The 16,548-nt window shown below is 40.7% G+C and overlaps 1 protein-coding gene across 5 annotated transcripts in view; it reads left to right on the top strand.

Moving 5' to 3' along the window:
* The window catches only part of HIVEP3 (HIVEP zinc finger 3), a 182,260-nt gene that overhangs the window by 142,286 nt on the left and 23,426 nt on the right, over positions 1 to 16,548 (top strand). For all 5 annotated transcript variants that reach the window (XM_067473636.1, XM_067473637.1, XM_067473639.1 and 2 more), the window contains one exon: positions 13,196 to 13,371. In XM_067473636.1, the coding sequence (XP_067329737.1) occupies positions 13,196 to 13,371 (176 nt within the window). The remainder of the gene's footprint in view (positions 1 to 13,195; positions 13,372 to 16,548) is intronic.

The following is a 16,548-nucleotide window of genomic DNA, read 5'->3' as shown; positions in this document are numbered from 1 at the left end:
GTTGTGAAGAAAGGAGGACAGCCAGTTTAAAGCTGTCCCCCTGACTTCAGCAACAGCAAGGCGGTGGGTCAAAAGATTGTGGTCGACTGTGTCAAATGCTGCTGTGAGATCCAATAACACAAGCAGCGCTGACCTGCCCTGGTCAAGCTGGCATCGAAGGTGATCCGTGATGGAGACCAGCACAGTCTCTGTCCCGTGCCCCGCACAGAAGCCGGACTGGAAGGGCTCTAGTCCGGCTGTGTCGTCTAGGAATTGGTGCAACTGCTCTGCTGCTGCCCTCTCAATCACCTTGCCCAGGAACGAGAGATTTGAAACTGGGCGGTAACTGGAGGGAACTGAAGAATCTAAATCTGGTTTCTTCAGCAGGGGAGAGACCACCGCCTCTTTTATTTTGCCTATAAGTTGTTTTGGCTAGACACAAGCCTGCAAAATTTGATTTTGGGTCTTTGGACAGGCGGAAAGGGAAAGGTCCCTTATCCTCATGGGTTGGAGATGGACAGTTCTGCTGCTTAAAAGGGGAGGGGTCATCTGGGCCCATCCTTGCATTAAAGTCACCTCCTAAGAGTATAAATGCATTGGGATTCTGCAATATAAGATCCTCGATATAGGATACCATTTGGCTTTGACTTGGGCTTTTCTTCTCATAGGGCATATGGAGACATTTATTGCCAGCATTTTGTGGTTGTTGAATTGAATTAGAACAGCCATAGCACTTGACTTTAAGGGGAGAAGGGATGTTGTCTTAGCCCGTAGCTCATTGGAGATTAGGATTGTTAAATCTCCTTTGGGCCTCCCTTATCTGGTTGGGGGCTCTGCACTGATTGAGTGGGATTGAAACCCATTACTTGTTGTGCCATCTACCATCCAGGTTTCCTGTAGCAGAATAATATGATGTTGGGCTAAATATTCTAGGAAAGATGGATCTTCTATAGAAGACTTCCACCCTGCAATGTTCCATATCAGAATGTTGAATTTGTGCTGGTCATCAATTTGTCAATTTTGGGAGCAGCCAGAGGTTTCAATCTGAGAATTCCTTGTTATGTCTGTATCATTGTGTAAGGTAGGATGGGAATCGTTAATAGCCATGGGTCCTACTTGGGGGGGGGGGTTGTTTTGTTGCTGTGCATCTTTGGAGTACATCCAGGTAGGCTTCTCCAAGGGTTGAGCAGCAGTTTCTGTTATTGTTGGGGCCTCTTTAAAACCTTTAGGCTCTCTATTTTTGTTTTGGAATCTAATCCAGCAATGGGATCTTTGTAGCACCCAGGGGGGGCACAATGGGAGAGCAAATCAATTCTATACATAGTGTCAACCATCTTGGGGATTGCTGGGGTGGCAGCCGGGGAAACATCTGGGCCAATTTGAGAAGGTAAGGCAAAACTGGAAAAGCAGTAGTCGAGGTTCTTGCTGATCAGACGGAAAAAGAGAGTCATCCACAGGAGCGGGTGGCTTGGGGGTGGGAAGGTCCAAGGCTGTAATCATTCAAGCCATCAAAGACACAAACTTATTTAAGTCATCAGCGGATGGCAACTTAGGGTCACCATCCCTGATCCCTGATCCTTTGTATTGTCTCTGGCATCTAGTTAAATTACCTTTCTTGAGAAGGGCCCTGCTCAAGCGCTACCTTACTCGGATCATGGGGCACCACTAAAGAGGGTGTGGGCTATCGACCTACTTGGGACTGTGTCCCCAATTATGGTTGCATCACGACCTGACAAGCATCTTGTGTTGCAGTAGGGGGCGCCAATGGTATTGAGGCCGATGGGGCTCCCTGCACTATTACGGGAGGGAGAGCATCCCCGGTGCCAGGGTTATGCCATGGGTGGGCAGTGAAGGGGAGCAGAAGGCCCCCCCAAAAATACTTTCCCTGTGGTGTTAACTCCCAAAAACCTGGTTTAGATGGAACACCAGGGTGGCCGGCCACATATCCTCCCCATTGAGAGGAGGAACGGGACCAGCGTGTGCATGCACATCCTCTCCTCTATGACCTCTCCCGGGAGCAGGAGGAAGAGGGGGAAGCAGAGGATGATTGGGAATGATGGCGGCGTTGAGACGCGCAATACTGATGGCGCGAGGGGGAATGAGCACGCCAATGTCACGAGGAGCCCCTCAAGCCCAACACTGCTGGAGCCAGCACAGAAACATTTAACTGCTGATCTTGCACCTCTGATACAGAGGGGACCAGCAGTGATGGTGTCAAGAGGGTCGGCATCGGTGAAGCTGCCAGGGACTCGTCGCATTCTGCGGCTGTGCTGGTTGAGGCTCCATGGTGTAAAGAAGCTGTGTCCCCGCCACAATTGAGAGGAGCCCACCTTCTCCCTGAGCCAAGGGAGGAACTGCTGCCAATAGCGGGGGAGTAATAATAATAATCTTTATTTATACCCCGCCACTATCTCCACATAGGGGACTCGGGGCAGCTAGCATGAGGCCAAACCCGAAAATACAATACAGCAAAATAAAATGCAAAGCAACAAAAGAAAAATTACATCACCATAACATACATAAAGTAACAGAATAAAATAAGCAGTGCAGAATAACATAGTGAAAAATAGAACACAATGGGCGAGCCAGATCCACAAGATAAAATGGTAAAACCCTGGATGAGATATGAGTGGAAAAGTGTATTTGTGAGGGAGGAGCTCAAAGGGACGAACAGCGGGGTTAGGGCTTTATTAAGGACGGGGGGAAAGTGCATCATGAGGACGACTCTGTAGATGGAACAGACAGAAATGGGATATATGGTCACTCTCCAAAGGCTGCTCCCGCCCTCTTGGGAAGGGAACCGGCTGCTCCAATGGCACTTTGTGGCCATTCTTTCTAGTTTGGGGCATAAATCCCAAACAAACAGAGCAAGAATGGGACAAATGTCTCTCTCCCAGGCACAAGAGGTGGAGAGAATGGCCATCGTTATCTGGGAATTTCGCCAAGCATGAAGCGCAGTGTTTGAAGGCTATAGTGGCCGACATAATGAAGAATAGCTAAATAGGACAAAATACTTATGTGACAGAATCCAGGCAACAGTCCAAGTCAGGAGTAGGGAACGATGGTGAGAGAAAGACAGTCCAAAGTCAATTAAAGTGAGGCAGTTTGATAAAGGGTAGTCAAGTGAAGGAAGATTCTTGAGCTGCTGTAGGAGCGGCGGATGAAAAGAACTGAAGCAGTGGCCCCGGCCATGGGTTAAATAATAATAATAATAATAATAATAATAATAATAATACTTTATTTATACCCAGCTCCAACTACCTCAGGGGGACTCGGTGCGGTTTACATGAGGTCATGCCCATCAGTACAGTAAACACAATATAACACAAAAGCATAACAAAACCAGAAAATAAAATACATAAAATGCAAAACCAATATAATAAGCAACACAGCAATATAAAATCAGCATTAAAACACAAAAGATTACACTGGGCAGGGCCAAATTCAAAGATAACATATATATGCTCCATGGGGAGAGTGGGCGGAGCTACCACCTAAATGTTTTAAGTATATTCTAGAAGATTCCGAAGTTGACTGTGCAGGTGTTGGATATGTGCGATTCACAGTTGACCACGATGGAGAATATGCAGTTCTCAGCTGTGTTGCTTTAAATAAAAATGGGCCGTTTTATAGGTTAGAAACAGAATGCTTTAGAACAGACTCCATTAGACTCTCACACTGTAAAAACTCTATTAGACGTGCAGACGAGAGATAGTTTCAACTTTGGACCGTTGATTGTAAGAAGGATGCTCTGTGTTATTTACACAGAGAAATTACTTCAAATCTATCTGTAGCTGGATTGATTTGCAACGTACGTGTATGCTGAATACATGAAGTTTGTGAGTAAACCAACTACGTTATTTTAACAAAGTTTACTTTATTTTTGGTCTCTTGAGAGCATGATTTAAACCAAGATGTTTTAAGGGAGAGTAGATGTTTTGGGGCAACTGAAATAACACTTCTGAAACTCTGCAATACATATATATGTTTTTTTGTGAATTGACATAACTTTGTTCCGAACAGTTCAGAGATATCTAGGTATATCAGTCTAACAGCTGAGAAACCTAAATTGCCTTGCATGAATACTGGTGGATATTTACCATTAAGGGGAAGGTTGACTCAGTTTTTAACTCTTCCAAGACAGATCATACTTTACAAAAGGTTGTGATTTCTAACAAGGTCATGCTTTTCCAATAGGTTATGATTAACCTATTAACAAGACGAACTCCAACTTTTAGCACAACATCACAAATATGATATCATAGGCATCACTGAAACCTGATGGGATGACTCCTATCGCTGGAATGTAGACGTCGAGGGCTATAACCTCTTTCACAGAAACAGAACAAAGGGGAGAGGAGGCGGAGTAGCCTTATATGTCAAAAACCGTTACGCTGCAAACTGTGCCAACAGAGAGAAAAAACAGGACAAGTGCAAAGAAGCCAAAATGGATGTCCAAAGAACTTCTAACTGTGCTAAGACACAAAAGAGACATGCACAAGAAGTGGAAAAGGGGAGAAAACACCAAAGAAAAATTCAAACAAATAGCCAACACCTGTAGGGAAAAGGTCCACAAGGCTAAAGCACAAAATGAGTTCAGGCTTGCCAAGGACATTAAAAACAACAAAAAGGGCTTCTTTTCTTATGTCAGTAGAAAAAGGAAAAACAAGGAGGTGATAGGACCTCTTTGAGGAGAAGATGGGGCAATGCTGACAGGGGATAGGGAAAAGGCAAAACTACTTAATGCCTTCTTTGCCTCACAAAAAGAAAGTCATCTTCAACCTCAGCAAGATAGAGTGGATGAGGGATTAGAGGACATCCAATCCCAAATTGGGAAACAAGTCGTTCGGGAATACCTGGCCGCTCTAAATGAGTTCAAGTTCCCAGGGCCAGATCAACTACACCCAAGAGTATTGAAGGAACTAGCGGAAGTCGTTTCGGAACCATTGGCAATGATCTTTGAGAGTTCTTGGAGAACGGGAGAAGTTCCAGCAGATTGGAGGAGGGCCAATGTGGTCCCAGTCTTCAGAAGGGAAAAAAGGATGACCCAAACAATTACTGTCCGGTCAGCCTCACGTCGATACCAGGCAAGATTCTGGAAGAGATTGTTAAGGAAGTGGTCTGCAAACACTTAGAAACAAATGCGGTCATCGCTAAAAGTCAACATGGATTTATCAAAAACAAGTCATGCCAGACTAATCTGATCTCTTTTTTTGATAGAGTTACAGGCTGGATAGATGCGGGGAATGCTGTGGATGTAGCATATTTATTTATTTATTTATTTAGAGCTTTTAACCCGGTCTTCTCGACCTCCGAAGAGGGACTCAGGCCGGCTAACAGCAGAAAATTCATACACAAGTAGGATAAACATAATAGCATCGCAATACATTAATACATAAAATACATTAAAATACAGATCATACAATTACAAAAAAGCCAGGTTGTCAAAGTAAAATCACAAATTCATCACCATCCACCGGTGTGGTCAGCGGTTATTGACTCCATCATCATTCTGCAAATGCTATATCCCAAAGCCAAGATTTTCCCAGCTTTCTGAAAGTTAGGAGGGAAGGGGCAGAGTACCTCTGTCTTGTCTGGATTTAGTTTCAATCTGTTAGCCCTCATCCAGTCCGTTACAGCGGCCAAGCACCGGTTCAGGACTTGAACAGCCTCCTTAGTAGCAGGTGGGAAGGAGTAACAGAGTTGGACATCATCTGCGTGCTGATGACACTGAACCCCGAAACTCCGGATGATCTCTCCCAACGGTGTCATGTATATGTTGAACAACATAGGGGACAGTACTGAGCCCTGCGGGACTCCACAGTACAATGGCCGCAGGGTTGAGCAGGAGTCCCCTAGTAACACCTTCTGGGAGCGACCCTCGAGGAAGGACTGGAGCCACTGCAAAGCAGTACCCCCGAGGCCCATTCCCGCGAGGCATCCCAGGAGGATACCATGGTCGATGGTATCGAAGGCTGATTAGAGGTCCAGCAGAACCAACAGGGACACACTCCCCCTTTCAAGTTCCCAGCGAAGATCATCCACTAAGGCGACCAAGGCTGTCTCGGTACCATGTCCCGGCCTAAAGCCAGACTGCGCCAGATCCTGATAATCAGTGTCTACCAGGAAATCCTGGAGTTGTGAGATCACCACACATTCCAGGACTTTGCCCAAGTAGGGGAGATTGGAAACTGGCCGATAATTGACAAATTGAGTGGGGTCCAGTGATGGTTTTTTCAACAGCGGTTTTATAACAGCTTGTTTTAAGCTGGTTGGAATGTTGCCTTCCTGAAGGGAGGCATTAACCACCACGTTTACCCACTCTGCCAAACCCCCTCTGGCTTCCTTTACCAGCCAGGATGGGCAGGGATCTATGATGCATGTGGTAGGCCTCACCTACCCAAGAATCCTGTCGACATCCTCGAGCTGAACAGATTGAAACGTACCTGGATTTCAGTAAGGCCTTTGACAAGGTCCCCCATGACCTTCTGGCAAGAAAACTAGTCCAATGTGGGCTAGGCAAAACTACGGTGAGGTGGATCTGTAATTGGTTAAATGGACGAACCCAGAGAGTGCTCACCAATGCTTCCTCTTCATGTTGGAAAGAAGTGACAAGCAGAGTGCCGCAGGGTTCCATCCTGAGCCCGGTCCTGTTCAACATCTTTATTAATGACTTAGATGAAGGGCTAGAAGGCATGATCATCAAGTTTGCAGACAACACCAAATTGGGAGGGATAGCCAATACTCCAGAGGACAGGAGCAGAATTCAAAACGATCTTGATAGATTAGACAGATGTGCTAAAACTAACAAAATGAAGTTTAACGGGGACAAATGCAAGATATTCCGCTTAGGCAGAAAAAACGAAATGCAAAGATACAGAATGGGGGACAATGCCTGGTTCGAGAGCAGTACATGTGAAAAAGATCTTGGGGGCATCATGGACAACAAGTTAAACATGAGCAAACAATGTGATGCGGTGGCAAAAAAAACCAGTGGGATTTTGGCCTGCATCAGTAGGAGTATAGTGTCCAGATCTAGGGAGTCATTCTACCCCTCTATTCTGCCTCGGTTAGGCCACACCTGGAATATTGTGTCCAATTCTGGACACCACAATTGAAGACAGATATTGAGAAGCTGGAATGTGTCCAGAGGAGGGCGACTAAAATGATCAAGGGTCTGGAGAACAAGTCCTACGAGGAGCAGCTTAAAGAGCTGGACATGTTTAGCCTGAAGAAGAGACGACTGAGAGGAGACATGATAGCCATATATAAATATGTGAGAGGAAGTCACAGGGAGGAGGGAGCAAGCTTGTTTTCTGCTGCGCTGGAGACTAGGACATGGAACAGTGGCTTCAGACAAGAGAGGAGATTCCATCTGAACATAACGAAGAACTTCCTGACTGTGAGAGCCGTTCAGCAGTGGAACTCTCTGCCCCGAAGTGTGGTGGAGACTCTTTCTTTGGAATCTTTTAAACAGAGGCTGGATGGTCATCTGTTGGGGTGCTTTGAATGCAATTTCCCTGCTTCTTGGCAGGGGGTTGGACTGGATGGCCCATGAGGTCTCTTCCAACTCTTCAATTCTATGATTCTATATTTTAAACTTGGCAAATTTAGCCAGAATATCTTTAACATTTTTTCCTTAATTGAATTAAATTCTCATTTTTAAGATATGTTAATTCCTAAATATTTTATTGAGTTCCTTATTTTTATTCTTCTCAATCTCCCTTCTCTTAATTTCTCTTCCTCTTCTTTAGTGTGATTGAATAATAAGATTTCCAATTTATTCCAATTAACTTTAAGGCCTGCAATTTCTCCATACTCTGTTAGATGTGCCTCTATTCTTTTTATTTGATCTAATGGCTTTTTGAAGGTTAGTAATGTATCATCTGCAAATAAACATATCTTATATCCTCCCTCCTTCCCTATCCCCTTTATATTTATGTCCTCTCATATCATATTTGCTAGCATTTCTATAATGATTATGAATAAGCTGGGTGAAAGGGGGCATTCCTGTCTTGTTCCTCGAGTTAATCTAATTTTGTCCGTAAGGCCATCATTTACTTGTATAGCAGCATAGTTCGTTGAGTATAGTTTCTCAATCAGTCCTTTAAATCTCATTCCTTATCCAATTTGTTTTCTATTTTTTTATGCCGTCCATGAAACGTAATTGAATGCTTTAAATATATATATATAGGGCCAGTATTCCTGCTTTAATTTTCTTTTTTTCTTAATTGTATGGATTTCATTTAGTACTCTTCCCACTGGGTTTGACATTTGTCTTCCAGGAATAAATCCACATTGATCTTTTAAAACATAATTATGTATAAAGCTATTTAATATCTTTGTCATTATTGCTGTCAATATTTTAGCATCTTGATTGATAACGGCAATAGGTCTGTATGAATCAGGATCTGTAGAATCTTTGTTTTTTAAAATTAATATGATCCTAGGTCCGTGATGGCGAACCTATGACACGCGTGTCAGTACTGACACTCGTAGCCATTTCTACTGACACGCGCCCACTGGATATTATTTGTTTATTTATTTTATGCCATTTTAAGAAATAAATAGGAAAGAAATTATTATTTTGCAATGTTACCTAAATATTAAGGAGTTTCATATTTAAACTGAATGATAAATACTATTACTTTGCTATATTATTCAAATATTAAAATGCATTAAATTAAATGTCAAGTTTAAAAATATTTAATTATTATTAATATTTAGGTTGTTGTTGTTCATTCGTTCAATCGTCTCCGACTCTTCGTGACCTCATGGACCAGCCTACGCCAGAGCTCCCTGTCGGCCGTTACCACCCCCAGCTCCCTCAAGGTCAGTCCAGTCACTTCAAGGATGCCATCCATCCATCTTGCCCTTGGTCGGCCCCTCTTCCTTTTGCCTTCCACTTTCCCCAGCATCATTATCTTCTCTAGGCTTTCCTGTCTCCTCATGATGTGGCCAAAGTACTTCAACTTTGTCTCTAGTATCCTTCCCTCCAATGAGCAGTTGGGCTTTATTTCCTGGAGGATGGACTGGTTGGATCTTCTCGCAGTCCAAGGCACTCTCAGCACTTTCCTCCAACACCACAGCTCAAAAGCATCCATCTTCCTTCGCTCAGCCTTCCCTAAGGTCCAGCTCTCACATCCGTAGGTTACTACAGGGAATACCATGGCTTTGACTAGGCGGATCTTTGTTGCCAGTCTGATGTCTCTACTCTTTACTATTTTATCGAGATTGGACATTGCTCTCCTCCCAAGAAGTAAGCGTCTTCTGATTTCCTGGCTACAGTCTGCATCTGCAGTAATCTTTGCACCTAGAAATACAAAGTCTTTGCAAAATCATAGAATCATAGAATCATAGAATCAAAGAGTTGGAAGAGACCTCATGGGCCATCCAGTCCAACCCCCTGCCAAGAAGCAGGAATATTGCATTCAAATCACCCCTGACAGATGGCCATCCAGCCTCTGCTTAAAAGCTTCCAAAGAAGGAGCCTCCACCACACTCCGGGGCAGAGAGTTCCACTGCTGAACGGCTCTCACAGTCAGGAAGTTCTTCCTAATGTTCAGATGGAATCTCCTCTCTTGTAGTTTGAAGCCATTGTTCCGCGTCCTAGTCTCCAAGGAAGCAGAAAACAAGCTTGCTCCCTCTTCCCTGTGGCTTCCTCTCACATATTTATACATGGCTATCATATCTCCTCTCAGCATTCTCTTCTTCAGGCTAAACATGGCCAGTTCCCTAAGCCGCTCCTCATAGGGCTTGTTCTCCAGACCCTTGATCATTTTAGTCGCCCTCCTCTGGACACATTCCAGCTTGTCAATATCTCTCTTGAATTGTGGTGCCCAGAATTGGACACAATATTCCAGATGTGGTCTGGAATATTGTGTCCAATTCTGGGCACCACAATTCAAAAGAGATATTGACAAGCTGGAATGTGTCCAGAGGAGGGCGACTAAAATGATCAAGGGTCTGGAGAACAAGCCCTATGAACAAGCCCAATAATAATATTGGTTTATTTAATTATTAAGTAAACGAATATTATTTTGCATTGTTTCCTAAATGTTAAGGATTTACATATTTAAATTAAATTAAATTATAAATAATACTTTGCTATTTCAGAATGCCTTAAATGAAATGGTAACTTGAATTTTAATTTGACATTTAATTTAATGCATTTTAAATATTTTTTAATATATGCCTCTCTCTCTCTCTCTCTCTCTCTCTATATATATATATATATATATGCCTTAAATGAAATGGTAAATTAAATATCAAAATATTATTTTGCAATGTTACTTTATTGTTATTGCATTATTATTATTATTATTATTATTATTAGAAATACATTTAATACCATATTAAATGCTAGAAATACATTTAAATTAAATTAAAAAATAAATAATATTTTGTTGGGTTTTTAAAATTATATTTTAATAAACACTCCAAAAAGGATATTATTTACATAAAGAGAGGTAGAACAACATGATAAGAGAGAAAGTGGGAATTACAATTATATATTTTTTGTTGTATTGTCGAAGGCTTTCATGGCTGGAATCACTCAGTTCTTGTGGGTTTTTTCGGGTTATATGGCCATGTTCTAGAGGCATTTCTCTTGATGTTTCGCCTGCATCTATGGCAAGCATCCTCAGAGGTGAGGTCTGCTGGAACTTGTTATTTAAACTAAATATTGCGAAATTATGGTTTTTTTCTTGAAGTGACACACCATCTGAATTATGCTCATTTCTTTGGCAAATTTTGACACACCATGCTCAAAAGGTTGCCCATCACTGTCCTAGGTGCTAGTTCTTGGCTATTTTTTCCAGTATTTTAGCCTACCCATTCCTGGAGTCCTCCCCCCTTTCAATTTCTCTATAGCTTCTATCTTTTTCTGATGCTAATTACCCATCTCCTGTAATTTTATTTTCCAATATGTATCTATAGCCCCCTCTATCTTGTTGTTTGGATTATCCACTGCTGTATACAGTTTTTGATAGAATTCTTGGAAGACAGCTAACTTTTCTTTCATTGATATGATTCCCCTGCCCCACTTATCTTTTATAATTCCAATTGTGTTCTTATTCCTCGTGTCTTGTGCTGCTTTAGCCAGCACCCTGGAGTTCTGATTGCTATACTCAAAATATTCCCTTTTCGTGTATAATAAATCTCTCTGTACTTCTTCCAAGTTGTGTTTATCCAATTCTTTCCTTTTAGCCATTGCATTAAGATAACTTTGCTTATCCTTTTCCCTTACGTATCTCTTTTCTAATTCCTGGATTTCTAATTCTAAATTCCTTTTCTCTGCTTCTTGATCTCTACTTAGATTGAATGCTTCTTTTATACAAAGACCCCTCGATACTGCTTTCATCATGTCCCACATGGTTGCATAAGAGCATTGCTTGTTATAGTTAATTTCCCAGATATGTGCTAGTTCTTGGCTATTTTTTTCTTCACTATTTTATTGTTCTCTAATATTCATTTCCTATCTTTCAGTTCTTATATGTTTCGTAATTGTTCTTTATTTGGAGATCCAAGCTTATTAATGCATGGTCTGAGCATCTTATTACCTCTATTCTAGTATCTAGTACTTTGGGTAGTACCTGCTGTGAAACAAAGAAATAATCAATTCTAGAAAAAAATTGATGGGCTGTCAAATGGAATGCAAATCTTTTCTCATTTCCCTTTAACATTCTCCAGATATTGACCATATTTTTATTTCTTATTATTCTACTTAGAGTCATTCTATTTTGTGTTTTCCCTTTTCCTTTCTTTGTGTGGTGGGATTTATCCATTTTCTCATCCATTATTCCATTAAAATCCCCTCCTAAGATTTCTGTATTCTCTCTATTTTTTAAAAATATTGTTTCATAAAATTCCACTTGGTTATTGTTTGGAGCATATACACTGGCAAAATTGAAGTCCTCATTTCCCATTGTCCTTTGTATAATTATATATCTTCCTTGTTCATCTATCTTTGTTTCCTTTACATCAATTTTGAATTATAATAGCCATAACCCCCAATTTGGATGTTCTATATGATTTTATATATGTTACAGATCCACGCATCTTAAGCTCATTCACCTCTGGTTTTGATTGATGGGTCTCTTGTAAGAATACAAAATTAGCTTTAGCTTTATAAATCAAGTCTGTAATGGTTTTCCTTTTAAAGACTGAGCCCAAGTTTTTACAATTCAAAGATATAATTCTCCAATGTTCCCCCATTTCTTTACCATTCTCCTTTTACTCCTACTTGGCTGGTCCCTAATTCATGCTCTCCCCTGTTTTAGACCCCTCTTCCTCCCTTCCCTCCCTTTCCACCCTTACCTTGTGAAGTATTCTTCTCCCCCTATTCCTTTCGCCCCACTATGTTCAGAGACTACTTGTCTTGAACCTGGTTTACTCCAAATCTCTTTTTGGGATGGGGGGGGGGGGAGGGGACACACTGTAGCATCTTGATTGGTTTTTCTGTATGCAGAAGTAATGCATTCTTAGCCAAACACACTGTAATGTCTTGATTGTTTTCGTATGCAGAAATGATGCATTCTTAGCCAAACAAACTATGGCATCTTGATTGTTTTTGTATGCAGAAGTGATACATTCTTAGCCAAACACACTGTAGCATCTTGATTCGGTTTTTGTTTGCAGAAGTGATGCATTCTTAGCCAAACACACTGCAGCATCTTGATTGTTTTTGTATGCAGAAGTGATGCAGTCTTAGCCAAGCACACTGTATTGAGACAAAATCTGTTTTTAAAATTTTACAGTATCTGTATGTTACCTGTAACAAGAGTTAGTTTTAACAGACCCCTTAAGATAATGAATCAGTGGTTTCAGTGTTTAAAAAAAATGAGTTGTGTTTTAGATTCAATGGCGCATGAGACTCGAGGAAATATGGTACGTTTAAATAACTTTTCAAGATTTGCATCGCACCAGCTTTTTTCCCACATATGGCAAGAAAAGAACATGCATGAAAATAGGATGTTTAATGGGGCAGCTGTAGCCATATAAAGGAAAACTATGCATGCACCTTATGGTACTCTCTCATCCCCCATACATGCAACTTCATTATTCCTCGATCATTATCCAACAAGTTTCTAGTGACAACATTTTTTCTTGTAACCATGAGTAATGCTGTTGGATTGTGTGTTTGAATGAGAGACTTGTTACTATTGTAAGGTAGGAATCTTTTGTTTCTGTCACCATGACACCCTGTTGCTCATAGGTACAAATCAAACGAAGAGTATGTGTATGTGCGAGGCCGTGGACGTGGGAAATATGTATGTGAGGAGTGTGGAATTCGCTGCAAGAAACCCAGCATGCTGAAGAAACACATTCGCACGCACACAGATGCCAGGCCATATGTCTGCAAGTACTGTAACTTTGCTTTTAAAACCAAAGGTAAGCATCAGTCTCATACAAATTCATACTCCTAGTTTATTTGCTTACTGGTTGAGTATTGTGGGAATTTTTCTGCAAAGTTATACACTATTCCTCTGCTTTATTTGGAATGTGTTCTTGAAACAGATTTGTAGTGAAACACACTTTCCCACTATGCTGCATTAAACAATTGAAAAACCATCCAAACAGTGCTTAGTCATTAATTTATTATTTATTTAAAGCATTTATATTCCATTCTTCTCACCCCGAAGGGGACTCAGGGGTATAAACGGTAAACATTAAGGAGAAGGCTTCCTAATTGTCTGCTCCAAAGGCATAGGCAGCTGAACATGTTCAATGTCCTAGAACAGAGCTTTCCAAACTTTTCATGTTGGTGACACACTTCTTAGACATGCCTCCTTTCGCTACACAGTCATTCAGTTTTACTGGCAAAGCAGAGGTTAAGCCAACCCCTTATAAGAATTTCATACATATTCAAGAATTATATTCAGTAATGTATAATATATACTGTATTTACTCAATTCTAATGCTTGCCTTTTTTGACTAAATTACCTTCCCAAAATTAGGGTGCATGTTGGATTTGCATAATATAGAAATTCTTTTTTGGGTTTTGGGGTTTTGAAAATTGAGGTGTGCATTAGATTCGATGGCACATTAGACTTGAGTAATTACAGGATATGTAAGTTTTATCTCTACTGTACAAACAAGGTTTGGAATTGGTTTCCTTTGCACTTACATCCCGTGTAGTTTCCTCTATATCCACTCCATGCGGTTCATCATTTGACCATGATATTTATGATGAACTGCATGGAGCGGCTATAGAGGAAACTTATGCATTGTAGTGGCATTTGCTACACCTCAACCAACAAATTGTGCCAATTATAAAAATTAGAACAATACCTACAGTTGAACAGCACCAACTTTTGTGTATGTGTGGTGGTGGGATAAGCATTTTTTACATGACACACCCACAAACTCCAGGCAACACACTAGTGTGCCCCGACACACAGTTTGGAAAGCTCTAGCTAGAGCTTCTAACTTAGTACATATTTCTTTTTATTTTGAACTATTCCTTCCCTTGCCTGCAGAATGTCACACACACATCAATAGGTGTTTCCCTAAACATGTTTCTTGTCCAAACCTGCAGGATTATCAGTTTTTTGGAGTGCTGTTCCTTTTCTCTTCCTTTCTGGCTTCCTAAGCCATTTTGCATAGATCAACTGGAAGGCATGACTGCACCATTACCAGAAGGAACACAATTTGAGAGATTATAAAATTGGTCCAAACTACAATTTGCCAGGTTTAAAAAAGTAGATTTGTCAACATTATACGTTAGCATAATGAAAGCTATCCCAAGGGACTTCAACACAAGTTACGCTGTTTTCCAGACCGTAGTTTTCTTTTCTTAAAAGGGATTTGTGTGAGATGTTCGCTGTGACACGTTAAAGCTGCCATCAATTCCAATTGGTGTCCAGATTTGCAGCTTTCTGGTGAAGAAATTACCTCATGAACAGAGTGGGAAGGCTTTATTTCTAAAAGCATACAGTGTGGTACAAAACAAAAATCCAACTGACAGTTTCTTACCCTCACACATCCTATCCCTCAACTTGCCCCCACTTCATTGCTCCCATTTCCATGGAAAACCTTTCCCTTGTTTCAAGTATGCACAGGCCAAGGCAAGGTAAGGCATGGTCTAATTTCCTAGTTCCACACAAACCAGGAAAGAAGGTCATGATATATCTCCCCACCCAAAAAAAGAACCACAAACAATAAAATTGGAAATACTAACAACACGTTAACAACATGAACAGGAATCAAAATCATTGCACATATACTTTCACAGTTATCTAACCACGGCTTATCTCAGTATTTTTTTAAAAAAATATGTTTATTATAATTTTGCTTACAAATATTTTAAAAACAGAAAGAAGATCGCAATGGGGGAGGGTGATTGGGCAGGGTTAGGTATAAAGGTGTGCAGGGATGGGTTAGGGATGTATTGAGGAGTGGGGGGGGAGACAAAATGTTGAAGATAAAAGAGAAAAAGAAGAGAAAAAGGAGGAAGGAAAAGAAAAAGAAGAAAAGAAAAAAAGAGAGAAAAATACATAACAAGTGAAATTCAAGTTTGAAGTAGGTTCTATTCGTTGACTTCCACCTTTATCTTCCCTGGGTAGTTTTAGTTTTCACACTGGTGCCGTACTTTTGTTTGATGTTGGTCACTTCTTTTTTGGATTTTTCAAATCTCTAATTTCTTGTTTTCAGTTATATAACTCATACTCACTTGGGAGTATGAAATCTTAGTGGGCTTCGTTGTGATTCCTTATAATTTTTATAAAGGGTCCAGTCTGTTGGGTTTATAGGTTTGCCCTCTGGGTCTTTTAGGTAGTATGTCAATAGGTCCATATCCATGATTTCGGATACTTTAGTTTCCCATTCTTCTTTGGTTGGCAGTTCTTTTAGTTTCCACTTCTTAGCATATATTATCCTTGTGGCTGTTGTCAGGTAGGTGAATAGTTTGTCCTTATTTTTTTCAAGTGCAATGTCTTCATCCGTAATGCCGAGAAGGAAGTATTCTGGTTTTAATTGTATTGTTGTTTGTAGTATCTTCTGAGAGGCTTCCTGTATTGTTTTCCAGTATTTTCTAGCTCTGGGGCATGTCCACCACATGTGGTAGAATGTTCCCACATGTGTTTGGCACTTCCAGCATTTATTTTGGATATTTTTATACATTAGACCCAGCTTCTGTGGGGTCATGTGCCATCGAAAGAACATTTTGTACCAGTTCTCCTTCAGATCAGTTGAATATGTGTATTTTAGTTTCAGTTTCCATAATTGTACCCATTCTCTTAAGTTTATCGGTCTTCCAATATTTCTGGCCCATTTGATCATGCATTCCTTTATTAATTCAGTCTCGGTGGACCATTCTAGTAGTTTTGAATAGATCTTAGTTATAATTTTCTTTCCGTTCTTTATCAGGGGTTCCCAGAAATCATCCTTATCCGTGAATCCTATCTTTGAGTCTTTACTGAAATGTTCCTTAATTTGTAAGAATTGGAACCAGGATATGTTTTTGTATTGTGATGTTATCTCCTCTTGTGGCTTTAGTTGTATTTTCCCTTCCTTCTTCATTAACAAGTCGCTGTATGTTGGCCATTCCGACCAACCTAGTAGTCTCTT

The sequence above is a fragment of the Anolis sagrei genome, chromosome X, assembly GCF_037176765.1.
Source record: "Anolis sagrei isolate rAnoSag1 chromosome X, rAnoSag1.mat, whole genome shotgun sequence".
Classification (NCBI taxonomy): domain Eukaryota; kingdom Metazoa; phylum Chordata; class Lepidosauria; order Squamata; family Dactyloidae; genus Anolis; species Anolis sagrei.
This window is presented reverse-complemented; position numbering and strand designations above follow the sequence as displayed.